The 18,944-nt window shown below is 40.2% G+C and overlaps 2 protein-coding genes across 2 annotated transcripts; both read right to left on the bottom strand.

Annotated features, from left to right (window-relative positions):
* Positions 1-3,659: 3,659 nt before the first annotated feature.
* Positions 3,660-18,474, bottom strand: LOC124263169. The gene is given in 4 exon segments (XM_046697737.1): positions 3,660-6,571; positions 6,574-6,885; positions 6,887-7,761; positions 18,338-18,474. Coding segments are annotated over 3 exon segments (2,223 nt in total). The 5' UTR covers positions 7,721-7,761; positions 18,338-18,474; the 3' UTR covers positions 3,660-5,494.
* Positions 13,507-14,688, bottom strand: LOC124263186. Its single transcript, XM_046697760.1, has 2 exons — positions 14,658-14,688; positions 13,507-13,988 (listed from the first exon to the last, which is right to left on the bottom strand). The coding sequence occupies exons 1-2, from the start codon at positions 14,686-14,688 to the stop codon at positions 13,507-13,509; spliced, it is 513 nt and encodes a 170-aa protein (XP_046553716.1).
* Positions 18,475-18,944: the final 470 nt, after the last annotated feature.

The following is an 18,944-nucleotide window of genomic DNA, read 5'->3' as shown; positions in this document are numbered from 1 at the left end:
GATGTTCTCATGGTTCAGCCTCATTACAACAACATAGGAACATGACTTTGATTTTATTCAGGTGTGAAAACAAACTTTGAAACATTCACATATAAAACACAAGCGTAACATAAAATACTGAACTGCCCTACATTTACAGTGGACATAACTTAGAAGTATTATATTCATATTCAATGATTTTCAAATGCATTTGTCAGTTACTTTTAGGAAGACTACAAAAACAGCATAACATCTCAAAGATGTTTCAATATTGCGAAATAGAATAAAAAATAAATAGAGGCATCCAGCTAAAGCATACAAAATACATGACTCGCAATAAAATCACCAGGATAATATTCAACATTACAAAAGCACAGTTACAGATTTTATGTGCGCTTCATTTTCGTTTCAACATTTGATCATCTACTTGAGGTTGCAAGATTGCTCTCCCTTGCACAACAACCCGGCTGAGAATAATGTCAATTTCTGTTCTTATTTGGTAAAAGCTATCTTTGATGGAACTATGTAAAACATGTTTACCTGAATAGTGAATACAGCATCATCATAAAATGTGATATCCTTTCTTCCAGAGCACCTTGGTAACTACTCAAAATTAATCATTGATGGAATTTCTCTATGTACCCTCAAGAACACGTACAACTTTTTTTAACATCAACACAAATGCACCTCTCCCATAATATGGATCATGAACCATTCTAATTTCAACAAAACCAAAACTCTTATATTTAGCATTATACCAACTGAAACTGACTTCTATCGGAAATATCTTTGGCTGAGAAAAAGCTCCCAGATCACACTACAATGAAACTGAAAGCTTTGCGAACCATTGTAATGTCATCAGTTAGTGTTGTAGCACTGACGTGACATCCCCAACCTCTCCACCACTGAGTGAGTGAGTGAGTATGGCTTTAAGGCGCTTTTAGCAATATTCCAACAATATCATGGTAGGGGACACCAGAAACGGGCTTCACACATTGTACCCATGCAGGGAATCGGAACCGGGTCCTCGGCGTGACAAGCAAACGCTTTAACCACTAGGCTACCCCACCGTCCCACTGTTTAATAGAAATACTGATTCATGTTGCATAAAACTCCCCCTCTCCACCACTGCAGCTGGTTACATGTACTTCAAAAAACCATGGAAAAGGTGGCAAAACTGAATTTGGATGATAACATAACTTAAGTCTGTGTGTTTTGGTGAAGAAAACAACAGCATACCTCAAAAAAAAGTTTAAAACCCTTTTACAAATCTTTAAAAGGTTTAAACTTTTATTGATTTGTGTGAACACATATTTGACATCAAAAGACACTCTGATGAGATTCTGAACATATATCGGTATTTGATGGAAACCGTGTTAAAGAATTACACACAAGGATCCGTTAACAGGACTTAAAAAAAAAAGAGTAACATCCACTAGCTAGCATAATCATGTCAACATGACAATTATCAAACAATAGTTATCATTGTTAATAATTCTGAAAAAAATACCTCTACTACTTCATTGCTCAAATAATGTGTGTTGGCTGCAATCAGACCTAACTAATCTTCATAAGTTTCAACAAAAGTCCTCTTCATTGTCAAATAGAAGGATTTGTCAACTACACAAATTGGTCCTGCCGCAAATATGACTTTTCTCTCTTCCTACTTATTTCATAGCCATTCGCCTTGACCTTCAGTGACGATCAGACATAACCCAGATGTAATCCAAAGTGATATATCAGAATTGTTATATGACAACTAGTTAGGTTATGAGTTCATGTAGAAAAAACAAAACAAAATGTTATGGCAACCCAATATTTAACATGATTTAAACTAACACAATAAAAACTATTTTTCATATACATCTTTGTATACATGAAGATTAAAGATTTATATACCCCTTATATAAAATAAAATAGAGAATATAATGGCACATGAGTTGTGACTAGTTCATTAGAATCTAAATATTGGAAGAAAAGTCACCAATATTTTGTATTCTGCAAAGGACATGTTGCCTCTGTATTTATATCAAGAAATAACAGTTATTACAATTGTTATCAAAATGTTCACCACAGATTATTCAAGTGGAAGCATAAAGACAAACCACAATGCTATTGTCATTGACGCTTTGCCCATAAATAACAATCAGTTTACAAACACTGTCAAAAATATTTTTACAAAATAAAGTACATCACCGGTAAAATCTCGATTGTGCTGAAGAGCAGCAATACATTTACATCCTAAAATCAAGCAAATGCACGTTTGCTTTTTATAAATCTCAAGAAATAAACCCAAAGACCTGACACAAATAAATATATTGTTGTACACCTTGAAAGATTAGAGAGAAGGATGAATCACAACTATTTCTATGAAAATGCTGGAGCACAAACTGACCCAGGATGAAGTACTATTAGCATCACTATTTGTTCACTTGCATGGAACTGGGTGTATAGGGTGGTCAGTTCCAGAGAAGCACAAGTCATATGGGTTATGAAGAGACCTTAACATTACTTGATGGTAGGGTTTCACAAAATTAAAGTACACAGTTCTTCTATTCCATAAGTCACACATTCTATTATTTCTTAATCTAATGACAAAAAGCAGCACTACTTGAACTGTTATCAGCTATAAGTATTCAAGTGTACTTGTGAATGAGTGAGTGAGTGAGTGAGTGAGTATCGATCAGGGTCAGATGACACACATAACGTCAGAGGCCTGACCAACATCCTGTTAGTCGCCTCGCATGGGCATACATGCATGCATAACGAGTGAGTGAGTACGATTTTACGCTACTTTTAGCAATATTCCAGCAATATCATGGCGGGGGCTACCAGAAATGGGCTTCAGACATTGTACCCATTGGAAGAATTGAACCCGGGTCTTCGGCGTAATGAGCTAACGCTTTAACCACTAGGCTACCTCACCACCCCTCTAATGGATGAACTACTGCATAGAAAATCAAGTACTGGCAATGTGTATCTATTTTGTGATTCATTTTTCCATGATTTTCAAATGTTACGATATTTTTTATCCAGCCTCATGTAAGAATGTCGAAGTTTTGATTGGTTCATCACGTGACTCTGATAACATACCATGTACACCCGTCCACGATCCAGCGAGCAGGAAGTACAAAAGTCATATTATCCCACCACGCGGTGACCACTAATGAGAAAGCGTGCATTGCCAAAGCCTTTAGAAACGTGTGTGTGCATTGAGGTCAATCAATCAACTGTTGTCAACATGGCAGCAAAGAAACGTTTTGCCACAACAACTGAGAATTTTCTTTTTCTTTCTTTTCATAGAAAAAACATTGCTAGATAATACGTTATCACATCGTGTCGAGGGAAATACAGGGTTTTATCAGTCACATAGCAGTTAAAACTCCAACCCTCGGCCTGTTTATATCTAATGAGGGAGAGTAGAATAAAAACATATAGTGACAGTAGAATAGGACAGTGTATATATGGTGTATCTAATACTGTATTAATGAACCTAAATGTTTATCACCAGCATGGTATCACATCACTCATATACACTGAGTTGTTTCAATTCTCTACATCCTGATGATAACAGCAGTTTTTCTAGACTTTCTCATAATCAAACGTCCTTCACATGCATCATTCAACATTATTTAGAGACTTTTTACTAAACCAAACAAGATAGCTGTTTCATGCTTCTGGATCATTATGAAGTGAGAGGAGTGAGTTTAGTTTTATCTCAGTAGATTTAGCAATATTCCAGCAATATCATGGCGGGGATACCAGAAATGGGCTTCAGACATTGTACCCATTGGAAGAATTGAACCCGGGTCTTCGGCGTAATGAGCTAACGCTTTAACCACTAGGCTACCTCACCACCCCTCTAATGGATGAACTACTGCATAGAAAATCAAGTACTGGCAATGTGAATCTATTTTATGCTTTTTCCATGATTTTCAAATGTTACAATATTTTATAATCACTTCATTTATAAAATGGGTACCCGGTGGGATAAGTCATGTCACTATTAACCTTCTAGCACCTTACAGGCAGCTTGGGTTATCCGGGATAATAATAATCCTGCACTATGAGCATGCTGTCGGTGTGGATTTAGCGCAATATTAATGGACTAATTATTTTACTAATTATTATTATTATTAATTATAATAATTTTGTAAACCCTACCATGATAGCCACATAGAAGTTAAAACTCCAACCCTCGGCCTGTTTATATCTAATGAGGGAGAGTAGAATAAAAACATATAGTGACAGTAGAATAGGACCGTGTATATATGGTGTATCTAATACTGTATTAATGAATCTAAATGTTTATCACCAGCATGGTATCACATCACTCATATACACTGAGTTGTTTCATTTCTCTACATCCTGATGATAACAGCAGTTATTCTATACTTTCTCATAATCAAAGAAAGTCCTTCACATGCATCATTCAACATTATTTAGAGACTTTTCTACTAAACCAAACAAGATAGCTGTTTCATGCTTCTGGATCATTATGAAGTGAGTGAGTGAGTGAGTTTAGTTTTACTCCGCATTTAGCAATATTCCAGCAATATCACGGCAGGGGACACCAGAAATGGACTTCACACATTGTACCCATGTGGCGAATCGAACCAGGGTCTTCGGCGTGACGAACGAACAAACGCTTTAACCACCAGGCTACCCCACCGCCCCAGATCATTCTGAAGATTTGTTTAAAGGCAGAAATTATATTGAAACAAGAACAGGGCTCCACTCCACAATTGGCTTAGATGATCATGATGACTACACCTTAGCATCAGTTTAAGATAGTCTAAGTACTTAGTTCAGTATGTGGAAGTAAGAAGACCCCAGTCTACTAAGCAAATATAGCACTAATATGATCAGTGCTACTCAGACACTGAATCGGGATGAGTGAGTGAGTGAGTTAGTGAGTATGGCTTTACACCGCTTTTAGCAATATTCCAGCAATATCACAGCGGGGAAGACCAGAAACAGGCTTCATGCATTGTACCTATGTGGGGAATCGAACCCGGGTCTTCGGCATGGCGAGCAAATTCTGACTCAGGATGAAGGGTAACTTCATCAAACAGGGCCTGATTTGTACAACGCTAGAGTACAAGGTTATTGCTGGGGCAGGAATAACAGAATGACATGATGTGCAAGTTGATTTTGATTTGAGTACTTAGTGCCACTCAAACAAGTTGATTTGAGTACTTGTTGGATGTTTACACTGATAACGTAGAAACATGAATAGGTAATCAAGGTGACATAAACACTAGAATGCTGACAAAACCATTACAATGCTGACGGTAAACATAATCTGTCTTTGGTTCTCCGATATTTACATGTTTCCACTACAACCAATAACAATGAAAATACTCAAGTGCCCAACTAAACAGTCTCTCACACACAGGGTTTACTATGTTTGTGTTTGATGACTATCAGTTCTCTGTAAACTGAATGGACTAGCATCATCAACGGTCAGTGTACTAACACAAACAGCACAGCAACCGAAAACAGCAAACTGAAGCTACTGAATGTCCAAAAGGTATGTCTTCAGCAGCCTTGGGACAGGCAGCTCATCCACTTTGACAGCTAACTGCCTATCCAATGCTTTGTATATCTGAACTCTCGCAATCTGCTTCAGACTCCGAGGATTTTCTGACAACTGGTTGAGGAGACTCAAAAAGTCACGGCCATTGACATCTACTGGGTGGTACCTGGCCATGGTCTTGGCAGCATTGAGGCACTCATAGAGGATGGCATGTTCCATGGTGTTGTAGAAGAGGAGCAGCAGCTCCTGGGCCCGACCATCAGTAAACATGGACTCTCTCTCCTTCACTTCATGAATGTAGTGGTTCACTGGCTGTGTCCCTTGCTTCTTTAAAAAGATTGAGCTTTGCGAGTGACAGATAATTGGCTCGGAGGGATACGGTTCGATGTCTGGGTTGGCCCCCCACTGGAAAAGTGTCTTCAGCCACATATGAATCACACAGAAATCTTTGGTTGTCTTAGCCAACATTGTTAATCTCACAAATTCAATAAGAGCATTTCCACTACCTCCCTTGGGATAAGGGCATGTCCTTGAGCTCTTATGATTTGCATTTAAACCATACTTCAAGAGAAGACACAAAACCCGGTCCGCAAGTTTGGCATACAGAAATTTTGTAGGCCCATGTTCGTTTACTTTGTCATCCAACTGTGTGGTATCGTACTGAGCGTCATCCTCGAGACTAAAGTACTTCTGGCACACCATGGCTATCAACGTTGCACATGTACCCTGGTTCCCTGCAACAAAGTTCAGCTGTGCACCATTCACAAGTAGCACCTCAAATGCCCCAATAACATCATCTGCTTGAGCTATGAGTTCCTCAACAGAATCACAAAGGAGACAGTTCAAAAGCAGCACAAGAGGACTATGACCAAACTGACACTGAAAGTTAGGATTTGCATTGTGCTGGAACAGTATTTTCATGGCTTGGCCCAGAGACCAGTAGTTGTTCCTGTAGTCTTTGATTAAGTAGGTAAATATGGATGTCTGAACACAAGGACATGGGTTGTCAGGGTTACAGGATTTCAGGGCAATGTGGAGCATCCTGCTCAGCGCGCCTGAAGACCATACCCATTTAACATTGCTGGATCTGCATTAAAGGAGAGAAGGGTCTTCAAACTGTTCACAACCTGCTGCTGATAGTTCTCCTGCAAGAAGCTTCTGGGCACTTTCCTTAGACTTTGTTTCACATAATTCCCTCCAGTGTAGGAGATGTGGGAGACTAGCATGTGGAGGGCTGTCTCGCCAAGTGTTGTCAAAGCATTGATGTCCTGTTCAATTCCAGTGGTAAGAAGATATTTTGTTGTATCATGGATTGAAAACAGACCATCAATGTTCATCCTGTACAGTCTGTGCAATGCTGTTTCTTGAATCTTTTTTTGACACCAGATGCAAGTCTGCTCCACTGTCCACAAGTATCTTCACACACTCTCTACCCCAGGGAACAGCTGTCAGCAATGGGGTGTCTCCGTCACCATTGTACTCATTAATGCACTGTGGGTAATGCTTCAAGAAGTAAGAAATACAACCAGCTGCCCCTTCTTTGCAAGCAAAGTGCATCATATTCACTGGGGAAACTGAAGCAGCCTTTGACTTACCTTTGACAAAATTTAACATAAGGTCCAAGCATTCAACATGATTTTGACTAATGGCACACTCAATAGCACTATGCTTGTTTCTCTGGCAGTTGTAAATTGGCACTTGTGTAAAGCCAAACAAAAAGTTCTGATGTCCAGTTGGCTGATGGGAATCAGGATAGCACATCCCAACAACATCTGCAGGAGCTTCTCCTGACTTCAGCAGTATTTCAATGATACTTATGTGTCCCAAGAAAGCTGCTATGTGTAACGGTGGACTACAAGAGTACCGGTTGGGACAGTGCTGCTTCCAAAGTAGCAGCATCACCAAGCCCTTGAGACGCTTGATCACAGCATGCTGCAGGATGTCAAATCCATCAACAGGATCAACCACACACAGAAGATCCTCATCTTCAGGCAGTGACTCTATCAGACTATGGACCTGTTTCAAAGTCCTTGAGTCTGCACTGTTTATCAGGAGATCCAAGGCTTGGTAGATCTTTCCTGTTGTATCCTGCGACGGCTTCTTAAGATTCTGGCCATATATGAGACTGAGAGGCCAGGCTCCCTTGAAATACTGACACAGAGAGTAGACATAGCTGTATGTGACATCCATGAAGGTCCCCATGCTCAACTCCTGACAACGCTACCAATCACTTGCAGGTACATCTGGAAAAAAAAAAAAATAAAACTTATTGAAAAACACAGCAAAAAATGATCAAAATAACAAAATAAAACAAGGATCTGTGTATTTCAGTCAACATGTGACTACTGAAAAATCTCACATCGTTTTAAGAGCATAAGATACACATTTTTACATTCATATTTTTTAATCGCATTTACACAGTGTTTCTCACCTGCTTCAAATAATGTGTGCACATTGTCAATTGAAAATGCATTTCTAACCAACGTCAACCATAACAATACCATGTATATACACCATACCTAGATACAAGCAGCTTTACAGTTCATCACTGGGTACATTTTCATTCCATGAAATATAGCTTACATTACTGTCCCCAGTTGATGTACAGATCATGTGTACAGAATATATTAACACACATTACTAGTAACCCTCCTGGATATACATTTTGATGTTTGACCCATATAGGATGTTTCATATTTCCATATCCTTACGATAACAGACGTTGCATCTAATACACAGGTGGTGGTGATGACTCTCCGCTAATAGGTGATGATTCTCTACGACTGAGTGATGATTAGCCATAGCTAGGTGATGATTCTGCATTATGCGATATACTTAAAATTTGATTTCAGCATAAACATTCATACAGCATTCCTTCTAACAACCATGAGAGATGTGTCAACATACAAGGACATGAGGTAGACCAGAACGCATACTTTGCAGGCGTCATTACGTTTCCGCCAGATGTGGTGGGTCAGATAGTCTGTCATAGAGACTCTGAAACAAATATATCCAAGAAAGCCCATGCAAGTCTAGAACGTGTAGATTTCCACAGTTTCCGAACATGAAGACTCTGCTCTTTTTCATTATATTTTATGATTATTTTTTATGAAGTTTTTTTTCTGTAAAATATGTTTATTTCCGACACCAGATGTTGGTGTATGTGTGAGACAGTTATTAGCCTTCAGCATGCTCAGGCCACTTCACACTACAGATCATTTCCTTGCCACTAACTACACATTACAAATGACAACTTGATCCACAGATGAGTCATTTTACACAATGTTCAACACAACTAGAATGTATATGTTACTGGTTGCATAGACTGACTGAAATAAATTATAAAATGTCTGCTTTTTCTATATGAAGTGAGATGGCGTGTTTTGCTTGAATATATGCACATCTTAAACTACTAATGATGAAGCTTGTGATCAGCAAAAACTACAGTAAACTTGGGCTTCCACGTGTACTCGAGGACGAGTCAGGTTTAGCTGGACTCGAGTCCATTTTCAAGGACCTGAGGACTCGAAAAGGGGAGATAACTCGAATTATTGACGTTGACAGACTGCCTGCCATGTGCTAAGCATGAGCGGCCGTTAACGTCTAATATTATCATAAGATATAACTTTATTATCCCGGGAGGAAATTCTTATACATCCAACTGTCTCAATATGAATATGTACACAGTTCACAAAAATATACACAATAATTACATGCTAAAAACGAATGCTATTTACACAATAAAACTGACATGATATAATTCAAGTAACCACATAGGTAAAGAGGCTGAATAATTCTAGTTGTAATCACGTGATGGTGATTCAAAATATTTGTTGCATTCACGAATACTTGATGGTATGAAAGACTGTCGAACTCTGTTTTGAGGGAAGGTAATCGACAGCAGCGTCCAGAAGGAAGTAGTTCAAAATGGTGAGATCAAATATGTCAACTATCAAATCTAATTTTAGTTGCCTTTGTGACAATCTGGCGCTCATAGATAAAGGGAATATACTTGAAAGACACCCCAGAAATTTTGCAAGCAGTATTAACAATTTTGAAAAGCTTGTTTTTGTTGCAATGAGACAGACCCCCATACCAACATAGAAAATTGTAGGTCAACACACTTTGAATAAAGGTTTGATAAAAAACTGTCATTACGGTTTTGTCAATGCCTTGACGATAATAATGTTCAGAATCAGAAATTAGGCCAGTAACAGTGGCGTCACCTGCGAATTTCACAGTAAACACGTCATATATTGACAAGTAACAGTCATTGGTATACAAAATGAAGAGTACGGATGAAGGAACACAGCCATTTGGTTCTGCAGTAGAGGTTGAGAGAAAAAGATTGATCGCCGTTGACACTGACATACTGAGTTCTATGTACCCTGAATTCTTTAACCCATCTGATAATGTTTTTATCAACACCTAGATTAAATAGTTTACTCCTCACAAGGTGTGGCTGTATGGTATTAGTTGTTACAAGTCTGCAGATGAGAGTAAATATTATACATCCTTTGAAATTTCACTTCTTAAAATGATAAGGTAACTATCTTGACAATTGATAGACATGGAGAAAGATAAAAAAATCAAATGGATGGGCGTATCTTGATCTGGATAGAGAAAAGAGAAAAAATAACCAAACGCCGCCTGTGCGGTATATCACTGCGTTTTGCAGGCAGTACAAGAAGTACGATGAAAAAAACATTTGTCAAGTAAACATCCAAATACTGATTCTGACCAATGGGAAATGTTAGTCACATAACGATATAAAGTCGGAATGAAGTAAGTGTTCACTTGTGTGATCGGAACACATGTCATGCAAGTTACGCTATTGTTTGCTTGAAAGGTATAAATTTCGAGTACTCGGGTCCAAGAAAATGGACTCGTTGAAGCCCTACAGTAAACTACAGCTACAACAATGTTAATGGGACCACTAATTTTAGTTTGTTATCCGTGTGTTCATTACAAATATGGTTTACTGTACTAGAAATTCTTCAAGGAAAATAAAACAAGATCTTTGAAAATTATACCATTCATTCTAGTGGCACCACAGATTATATTCAGGAGGGAGCTTATTTCAGCACTTTGACTCACAGAATATTTGAACAAACACCACTCAGAGAAGGCGTTCAACAGCTGCAGTTCAACAAATACAACAAAGTGATAGAAATATTAGAAATGTTTGTGCCAAGTAATAATGAATCATTCTTAACACAAGAGAAGACAAATTCCTAAAAAGTCCAATTCAAATATATGAAATGACAAAATATATAATACAACAATCCACACAAGCAATATTATTCTGCCAGCTGTATATACATTACTTACTGATGACTGAAACTGAAAACTTCCTTAACACTGGCCACAGCCCAGCAACTGCTATAAGATTCAACCTGTGTTGCCTCAACACTGCTCACCTCCCCCTTCAACTCCACACACAGTGGAGAACAGTCACACACTGTATGAACAGATATCAGGCCGAGGTGATAACTCCTGTATCTGACTACATGCAACCTGGCAGATACTGACCTCGCAGCCCACCAGGAGTTATGTCACTGCCACAGATAGCCTTCGTTGGATTAGGGACTGTTTACACCCATTATGTTGACACACCACTCAAAATGCTGTAATGCCATTCAAAATCAGACCAGTTGACATCTTTCAATTTTGTATGGCTTATTTTGAATTGGACATTAGCTTACATCATTGCTTTTATAGATGTATTGAGTGATCATGCTCTTTGGGACAGTATTTGAGTTATAGCATGATCTTTTATCTTATCGTGGGAAAATGGCTGTAACTTCAGTGAAACCCTAACCATGTCCAAGATTGTACAGTAATTCTACCATTAAAGCAGTCCAAATGGCTGACAGTGAGGATACATGTCTTTTATACGTTATAGGGGCACCTTGCTCTTATTGCGAACATAACCTAGAAATTATGATTTTAACTAAACATTACTGCCTTAGAGACTTGTCCAAGTCTGACAAAACCCATGTGTACAGGTACGATGTTTGCAACCCAAATAACATCTCAAATAATCTAGGATTTGAAGCCATTATCATTAAGCTAACATTGCAACTTACTGTTTACTGGTGCAAAAGGCTTAACACTTAAAATGTGAAAGTTATCTATAGCTCCTTACATCAAACTGTGAAGATTTCAGAGATTTACTGTACATTTGTTGACTTGAACAGAACACTGCCTTGACCTGAGAGATAAGAGCAGATCATATCAGAATAGCTTCCTGTGTAAGCTGGGATGAGTGCAGATCATATCAGAATAGCTACCTGTGTTTGTCAGCTGGGATGAGAGCAGATCATATTAGAATAGTTTCCTGTGTTTGTCAGCCAGGATGAGAGCAATATATAACAAGTTTTATGGATAACAACTTCTTTATTTTCGTGAGTGCGACGTTTCGATACAGATTCTTGTACCGTTGTCAAGCAAGAGTGATACATGAAGTGTAGGAGCTGCATATATATACTGTATATAACAATGAAACAACATAATAGACAAAGGAAACAACATAATTGCCATGATTGGCTAAGCAGTAAGCTGATGAAGCCAGTAAGTACATAAAGGATAGTGAATGGAAGCCAGAGATGTAGTTACAATGAGATGTTTATACAATGGATGCGATGTTTATACAATAGACTGGCTTTGATGTAGTCAGAGATAGCTGATTTGGTGTCGGAATTAGCAACAGAGGTGCGATGTTCTTTGACTCGGGTGTTGATGGGTCGGGATGTTTCACCTATGTAGCATTGTCCACAATCACAGTCTATTTTGTAAATAACACATTTCGGGTTGTTGTTGTTGACGGTGGGTTGTTTTCTTCCGTTGGCATGGAGGAGGTTGTTGAGGCTGGAGGACGCTGAGAAGGTAGTGTCTATTCCTGCCTGTTGTTTCAGGAGTCGGCTGATTTGGTGTGATGGTTTACCAATGTAGGGAATGGATATCTTGATGGGGGCTGATTCTGGTTTAGACCTTTTTGGCAGGAGGTGAAAGCGTTGCTTGATGGTTCTGTTGACTATTTCAGGTGGGTAGTGGTTTGCGTTCCACAAAGACTTTCCTCAGGTGTTCAATTTCTTCCTGTAGGTTTGTTGAGCAGATGTTTTGGCTCTTCTGGTCAATGTAGAGATGACGCCGGGTCTTGACTTTAGGTGGGTGGTTGGAGTTGTAGTGGATGTATTGATCCGTTATGAGTTGGTTTCTGTACCAACGGAGGTCTGGAGTTGGTTGCAGGAGGTGCGGGACACAAGGACATCAAGGAAAGGTAGTTGGTTGTTCTGCTCTGTTTCAATGGTGAATTTGATCACGGGGATGTTGGCTGTTGAGATGGGCGAGGAGCTGCTTTGGATCTTGCTGAGGTTGGAGGACGGCGAAGGTGTCATCCACTTTGCGGTACCAGCAGGGCGGTTTGAAGGGTGCAGTTTCTAGGGCCTTCTCTTCCAGGTCGCCATGTAAATTTCTGTTAGGATGGGGGATAGTGGGGAGCCCATGGGAAGTCCGTGGATTTGCTCATAGATGGCATCGCCCCAGGTGAAGTAGGTGGAGTTGATGCAGGCGGAGGTGAGGCTGATGATAGAGTCGGTAGAGAGACTGGTGTTGAGGGGTTGTTGGAGGTTGTCAATTCTGTGACGTAGTGCTTGAAGGGCTTCATCCCGTGGTACATTGGTGAATAGGTCCACAACATCGTAGCTGATGATTGGACCTGGGTTGGTGATGTCACAGATCTTGGAGCAGAAGTCAGTTGAATCATTGATGAAGGAGTTGGCAGATTTACCTAATGGGGAGAGTACTTGGGTAAGGTGCTGGGCAGTACTGTAGAATACAGTGTCGCGGGAACAGACTAGTAGACGAGTTTTAACGGGTTCTTGTGGATTTTGACTGTTGCTCTGGCATAAAGGTGGCTGGGGTGAGATACTGTGAGTTTACGATATACAGGTCTGTTGAGAGTTCATATTTATCATGCAGCGTTTTTAGCGTGGCCTTATGCTGACGGTTGAGCTTTGTAGTCGGATCCTCTTCATCATTTGGTAGGTTGAGGTGTCATCTAGGAGGTTATCCACCATGGAGTGGAAGTGGTCCTTGTCTAAGACAACAGTGGCTCTGCCCTTGTCGGCTGGGGCGATGACAATATCAGGATGTTGTTTAAGTTGTCTGATGGCTTGTTTCTGAGCTGGTGTGATGTTTGGTTTCTGAGGCTGGGCTTTGTGGAGAATACTGGTGATCTGGTGTCGGAGGAAGTCAACCTTTCCACCGGGTGCAAGTTGTTGGAGACCCTTTTCAATGTTGGCGATAAACATGTCCGAGTTGATTTTGGGTGATGCAGGGGCAAATTTGAGACCTTTGGCAAGGGTACTGACCTGTTGGTTGGTGAGTTGTATCTTGCTAAGGTTGACGACTGTGTTGTTGATAGTTGGTGCTGTGGTTGGTGCTGTGGTTTTCTTGCGTTTGGTTCCTGAGGCAGTGACCTTTCCTTGATGTCCTTGTGTCCCGCACCTCCTGCAACCAACTCCAGACCTCCGTGTACAGAAAACCAACTCATACGGATCAATACATCCACTACAACTCCAACCACCCACCTAAAGTCAAGACCGGCGTCATCTCTACATTGACCAGAAGAGCCAAAAACATCTGCTCAACAAACCTACAGGAAGAAATTGAACACCTGAGGAAAGTCTTTGTGGAACGCAACCACTACCCACCTGAAATAGTCAACAGAACCATCGAAGCAACGCGCTTTCACCTCCTGCCAAAAGGTCTAAACCAGAATCAGCCCCCATCAAGATATCCATTCCCTACATTGGTAAACCATCACACCAAATCAGCCAGACTCCTGAAACAACAGGCAGGAATAGACACTACCTTCTCAGCGTCCTCCAGCCTCAACAACCTCCTCCATGCCAACGGAAGAAAACAACCCACCGTCAACAACAACAACCCGAAATGTGTTATTTACAAAATAGACTGTGATTGTGGACAATGCTACATAGGTGAAACATCCCGACCCATCAACACCCGAAGTCAAAGAACATCGCACCTCTGTTGCTAATACCGACACCAAATCAGCTATCTCTGACCACATCAAAGCCAACCCCAATCATCAAATAGAGTGGTCCGACATCACCATTCTCGCCAACAACCAAGCGGACCACCATGAGAGCAGATCATATCAGAATAGTTTCCTGTGTACATCTTGTCAGCAGGGATGAGAGCAGATCATATTAGAATAGTTTCCTGTGTTTGTCAGCCGGGATGAGAGCAGATCATATTAGAATAGTTTCCTGTGTTTGTCAGCCGGGATGAGAGCAGATCATATCAGAATAGTTTCCTGTGTTTGTCAGCCGGGATGAGAGCAGATCATATCAGAATAGTTTCCTGTGTTTGTCAGCCAGGAATAGTTTCCTGTGTGAGAGCAGATCATATCAGAATAGTTTCATGTGTTTGTAAGCTGGGATGAGAGCAGATCATATCAGAATAGTTTCCTGTGTTTGTCAGCCGGGATTAGAGCAGATCATATCAGAATAGCTACCTGTGTTTGTCAGCCAGGATGAGAGCAGATCATATCAGAATAGCTTCCTGTGTTTGTCAGCCGGGATGAGAGCAGATCATATCAGAATAGCTTCCTGTGTTTGTCAGCTGGGATGAGAGCAGATCATATCAGAATAGTTTCCTGTGTTTGTCAGCCGGGATGAGAGCAGATCATATCAGAATAGCTTCCTGTGTTTGTCAGCCGGGATGAGAGCAGATCATATCAGAATAGCTACCTGTGTTTGTCAGCCGGGATGAGAGCAGATCATATCAGAATAGCTTCCTGTGTTTGTCAGCCGGGATGAGAACAGATCATATCAGAATAGCTACCTGTGTTTGTCAGCCGGGATGATAGCAGATCATATCAGAATAGCTTCCTGTGTTTGTCAGCCGGGATGAGAGCAGATCATATCAGAATAGCTTCCTGTGTTTGTAAGCCGGGATGAGAGCAGATCATATCAGAATAGCTTCCTGTGTTTGTAAGCCGGGATGAGAGTGTTGTCACAAATACTTCAGTATCACGTCCCTGTTTCAAGGTAAGAGTTCGTCCCAGTACCCCACGTGTAAGAAGCTGCCTATGTTGTGCAAGATAGGTAACAAGTCACCTTGTGTCTTCAAACTTGACAACATTGATCAACACAATGTTATCAATAAAGCATAATCCTGCTGACACCAGCATAAAAAACCCTCACAACCTGCTAATGCCTGATGTATATAAAAGCCCATGAAACGCAAGGACAATGTTGATGATCTCAAGGTGAAGGACAAAGAATGATATGTCCAACCTTCTGACTATAAGAAATCCAGGTCTTGGTCCCCTGTACCGACACCCCATGTGTGTGTATCATGTGTCCAGGAACTAGAGGTAGCTCTAATCTCAACCCTCTCTGTGTACCAGGTACTCTTAATGCCTGACAACTGAATTTTTCAGGCCACAGTTCAGGGCAATCCGTACACATTGTCTTTAAACCAGGTCATCCTTCACACACTTAATCAGTGAGTTATATTCTGGAAACTTGTATATTTCCCCTGGTGAATCACCTCAAATGTGCCCCTCCAATGTAAAATCTCCAATATAACCCCTCCAATGAGCTCCCCGAGTGAATCACCTCTAATGTGCCCCCTCCAATGTATAATCTCCAATATACCCCCTCCAATCAGTTCCCCCAGTGAATCACCTCCAATATGCCCCTTCCAATGAATGACCTCCAGTATAGCCCCTCCCAATGAGTCCCCAGTGAATCACCTCCAATAAGACCCTCCAATGAATGACCTCCAATGTGCTCCTTCCAATGAATGACCTCCAGTATAGCCCCTCCCAATGAGTCCCCCAGTGAATCACCTCCAAAAACACTCAATGAATGACCTCCAATGAATGACCTCCAATATACCCCCTCTAATGAGCCCACCAGTGAATGACCTCCAATAAGACCCTCCAATGAATGACCTCCAATGTGCCCCCTCAATAAATGACCTCCAGTATAGCCCCTCAAATGAGTCCTCCAGTGAATGACCTCCAATGTGCCCCTTCCAATGAATGACCTCCAATGTGGCCCCTCCAGTGTGCCTGCTCATAGTATGCAGTAACTCTATTCCATGTAAACAAACAGTTCAATATTCTGAAAGTACAATATTTTAAACAAGGCGAAACAACTGATTAGATTAACAAAACAAAAGATGTAGATGTGGGTTATTTGTGACTTAATTTTCATGTGTTGAATAATCAATATATTCCGCGTAACTACCAAACACTACTTGGAAAAACTCTAAATAAATGTGGTAACGGACTGCATAATTATCCATGTTGTAAAGTAATACATATATGCCAATCAATAAGAAAGATTGAAATGAACTACTTATCAGCATAAGAAATTACAATATATTATTACACTCCAAAGGAAACATGCACATTTTGCAGTTACATTTCATCTTCTAACATTTGTCTTCATAACATTAAACTTGTCAGTTTCTTACGTAAATGATAAATCTAGTTTAACATCTTGTTCAAGAGCATTGCACAGATATAGCAATGCGTGTGAGTGTGTGTACACACGTGCATGCGTGCGTGTGCTTGTGTGTGTGAAAGCCTAATATAAGATATTAATCCTATTCTAGGGGTATTGGTGACATTTCAGAGTAATCATGGATCATATGAAAAATTAAAGTGTGACCGAGTGAGTATGGTTAAGCAATATTCCAGCAATATCACAGCAGGGGGCACCAGAACTGGGCTTCACACATCTTACCCATATGGGGAATCGAACCCAGGTATTCAGCATGACAAGCTAACACTTTAACCACTAGGCTACCCCACAACCCCTGAAAAATTAAAGCTCCCAATGATCACTACAGGGTAAATTCCTTTTTAAACACTTTCTCCAAGTGAATATTCAATATTTAGACTTCAAGTTCAAAACAAACACAAGATAACAATACTGTACTGAGTCAAAAACATCAATAGGTGCATCTAACTTCCTGGGGATGTTTCCAACAATTTTTCTTTGCTGAAAAGGATAGCAGATGGTATTACATGACAGATACTTTCCCACAGAATGCAAAACTATAAGGTGTATTTGGTTATTTGTGTGCATTAGGCCTACATCTTTTTCGTTAGTTTTGTTCATAATAGCTGCAAATGACAGGCTGAAGAAGAGGAATATGTCCGTTTGGCATCCAAGGGGGTAACAAACTTCCTAGGTGAGTTGCTGGCTCCTTGTATGGGATGTATAAACATGTAGGGCTAAATAGGTTGAACAATCCAATAAAAACTTAAGACAGTAGAACAAAATACAACTTTAGCATTAAAACGGGAACATTGTTAGACACCCCTCTTGATATATTGAGACTACCAAACTCAAGTTTGGTTAGGATGTTTAAATCCACGGAACTGCAGGAACACAACTATAAAAGAATGTATTGCAAAAATTAATAACTTCCCGGTGTCTTTACTGGATTAATGCCAGCCAATGAACGACCTGGTGTCAACTTGCTAGGGGTGTAATATTGCCTCTGCTAGGTCTCCCTTTACATCTAGAATCAAAACAAAGTGTCACAAAGTCAATAATGCACACCGTTTTCGTTCTCTTAGCCGACTGTTCTGGATCAAGATATCTGTCTCATTCGTGGACCTTCAAGTGGACATCGTGGCATTTATACAACCAAGAATAACCATAACATTTTAATCCTGCAGGCACAAAAATACATCCGGATGTGGCAAATCTGGGGTTAGGTCATTCTGGCCAGAGGTGGCACTACAGCAGACAAACTACACCTTACCCGACGGTTATACTGCAAAAACACGTCCCAATAATGTCACTTACTCCGTCCACGCTTGCAGACATACTCGAGGGTAGCTGTCAACTGTACAAATCTCGGCATTCATTCTCATGTATGGTTAAACTCATTGAACGACCTTCACCTTGTGCCCATGTGTGTTGACGATCATATCGAGACTGGGAAGCTGGGTCACAGTATGGAAGCCTGTCGGGGTTAAATTCGTGCGACGTTATTCGTTTAGTAGTGATTGTGAGTTCCCTGGTGCAGGTGCAGGTGATGTTTTGGAGATAAAAAACCCAACAATACCAATGGCAAATAGAACAGATAGTGAAGATGTCTAAGCCAAAGCTAAGGCTTTAATATTTAGCTGAGAATATAAAAATACGAACACTGATATAAGAGCTAGAAAGTTCAAATTTGACGTAGAATCATCATTATTTCGGCCATACGGCGACACTAATATTAGAATTCCCATATATCAAAACTAAACATAATTTAAGGTAAAAATTGCGAGTCAAGATAGGCAAGCAAAACATCCCCATGAATTTATACACATTTAAACACGATCGACAAGCGAATACAAACAGCGATATTATATACGGTTGGT

This window comes from Haliotis rubra, unplaced genomic scaffold, assembly GCF_003918875.1.
Source record: "Haliotis rubra isolate DU_JTF1 unplaced genomic scaffold, ASM391887v1 Scf87, whole genome shotgun sequence".
Classification (NCBI taxonomy): domain Eukaryota; kingdom Metazoa; phylum Mollusca; class Gastropoda; order Lepetellida; family Haliotidae; genus Haliotis; species Haliotis rubra.
The sequence above is the reverse complement of the archived record's forward strand: the minus strand, read 5'-3'. Positions and strand labels throughout refer to the sequence as shown.